This window comes from Etheostoma cragini, unplaced genomic scaffold, assembly GCF_013103735.1.
Source record: "Etheostoma cragini isolate CJK2018 unplaced genomic scaffold, CSU_Ecrag_1.0 ScbMSFa_3109, whole genome shotgun sequence".
Taxonomy (NCBI): domain Eukaryota; kingdom Metazoa; phylum Chordata; class Actinopteri; order Perciformes; family Percidae; genus Etheostoma; species Etheostoma cragini.
The window spans coordinates 1-1542 of record NW_023267343.1 but is presented as its reverse complement, the minus strand read 5'-3'; the positions used below and the strand labels follow the sequence as shown (position 1 = coordinate 1542).

Genomic DNA, 1542 nt, shown 5'->3' with positions numbered 1-1542 from the left:
AGGTCTATATAAAGAGACTTCAGATACAGTATTAGGGACCACTAAGGTCTATATAAAGAGACTTCAGATACAGTATTTATTCTGTACCGGAGGCTTTTTCAATCATCTGTAGTGAATTCTCAGCAGTAATCTGACCCCCGGTCCCGTGTCTGTGTTCCAGGTGGACCTGGGCGGCGGCCTGAAGCCCCCCGGGTTCTACGTGCAGCGGTCCTGCGGCCTGTTCCCGGCGCCGTTCCCCCAGGACAGCGAGGAGCTGGATCGGATATCCAAACTCTTCCACTTCCTGGGCGTCTTCCTGGCCAAGTGCATCCAGGACAACCGTCTGGTGGACCTGCCGGTCTCGCAGCCGTTCTTCAAGCTCCTCTGCATGGGGGACATCAAGTCCAACATGAGCAAGCTGCTGTACCCGGGCCGCAGCTCGCCGCACGGCCCCGACGCCGACAGGCCGTACCCGCCGTACCCGGCGCCCTTCCTGCTGCTGTCGGAGCTGCAGTCGGAGGCGTCCACCGAGGAGAGCCAGGAGACCTACTCCGTGGGCAGCTTCGACGAAGACTCCAAGTCTGAGTTCATCATGGACCCCCCCAAACCCAAACCGCCCGCCTGGTACCACGGCATCCTCACCGCGGACGACTTCCAGCTCGTCAACCCGCACAGGTGAGACGCTTGGAGGATGCAGCGGCTCGGCTGACGCCAGAACCGCACAGAAACATACAGAACCACGCAGAACAGCACTGAAACATACAGAACCACGCAGAACAGCACTGAAACATACAGAACCACACAGAACAGCACTGAAACATACAGAACCACGCAGAACAGCACTGAAACATACAGAACCACGCAGAACAGCACTGAAACATACAGAACCACGCAGAACAGCACTGAAACATACAGAACCACGCAGAACAGGAATGAAACATACAGAACCACACAGAACAGCAATGAAACATACAGAACCACACAGAACAGCAATGAAACATACAGAACCACGCAGAAACACACTGAAGCACCAGTCACAAAGCAAGAATCTCCTCTTCACTCTACACAACAACTCTGTGTGTGTGTGTCTGTGTGTGTGTGTCTGTGTGTGTCTGTTGCTGTGTGTGTCTGTGTGTGTGTCTGTTGCTGTTTGTGCGTGCGTGTGTGTTAATATCTTTCCTGTGTGCTCGGCACGTTCACTCTCGGAAGAAATTTAGAATTTTCTATTTTTATATTTTGAAGTTAAGCTCTGTGATAAAATATTTTTCATAATATTTGCAGGGCGAGCTTCCTGAAGGAGATGAAGGACCTGTCGGTGAAGAGGAGGCAGATCCTGTCCAGTAAGAGTCTCTCTGAAGACGAGAAGAACACCCGGCTGCAGGACCTGATGCTGAGGAACCCTCTGGGCTCCGGACCGCCGCTCAGCATCGACGACCTGGGGTACGCCGCACGCCGCACGCTACGCCACGACAACACTAACACGCTACTAACACGCTACTAACACGCTACGACTCGCCACGACAACACTAACACGCTACTAACACGCTACGACTCGCCACGACA

The 1542-nt window shown here is 53.6% G+C and overlaps 1 protein-coding gene across 1 annotated transcript; it reads left to right on the top strand.

Annotated features, from left to right (window-relative positions):
- Positions 1-126: 126 nt before the first annotated feature.
- On the top strand, positions 127-1480 carry LOC117940712 (E3 ubiquitin-protein ligase HECTD1-like; the record flags this gene model as incomplete). Its single annotated transcript, XM_034865892.1, has 2 exons — positions 127-654; positions 1261-1480. Coding segments are annotated over 2 exons (748 nt in total), but the record flags the coding sequence as incomplete, so codon positions are not given.
- Between the last annotated feature and the right edge of the window lie 62 nt (positions 1481-1542).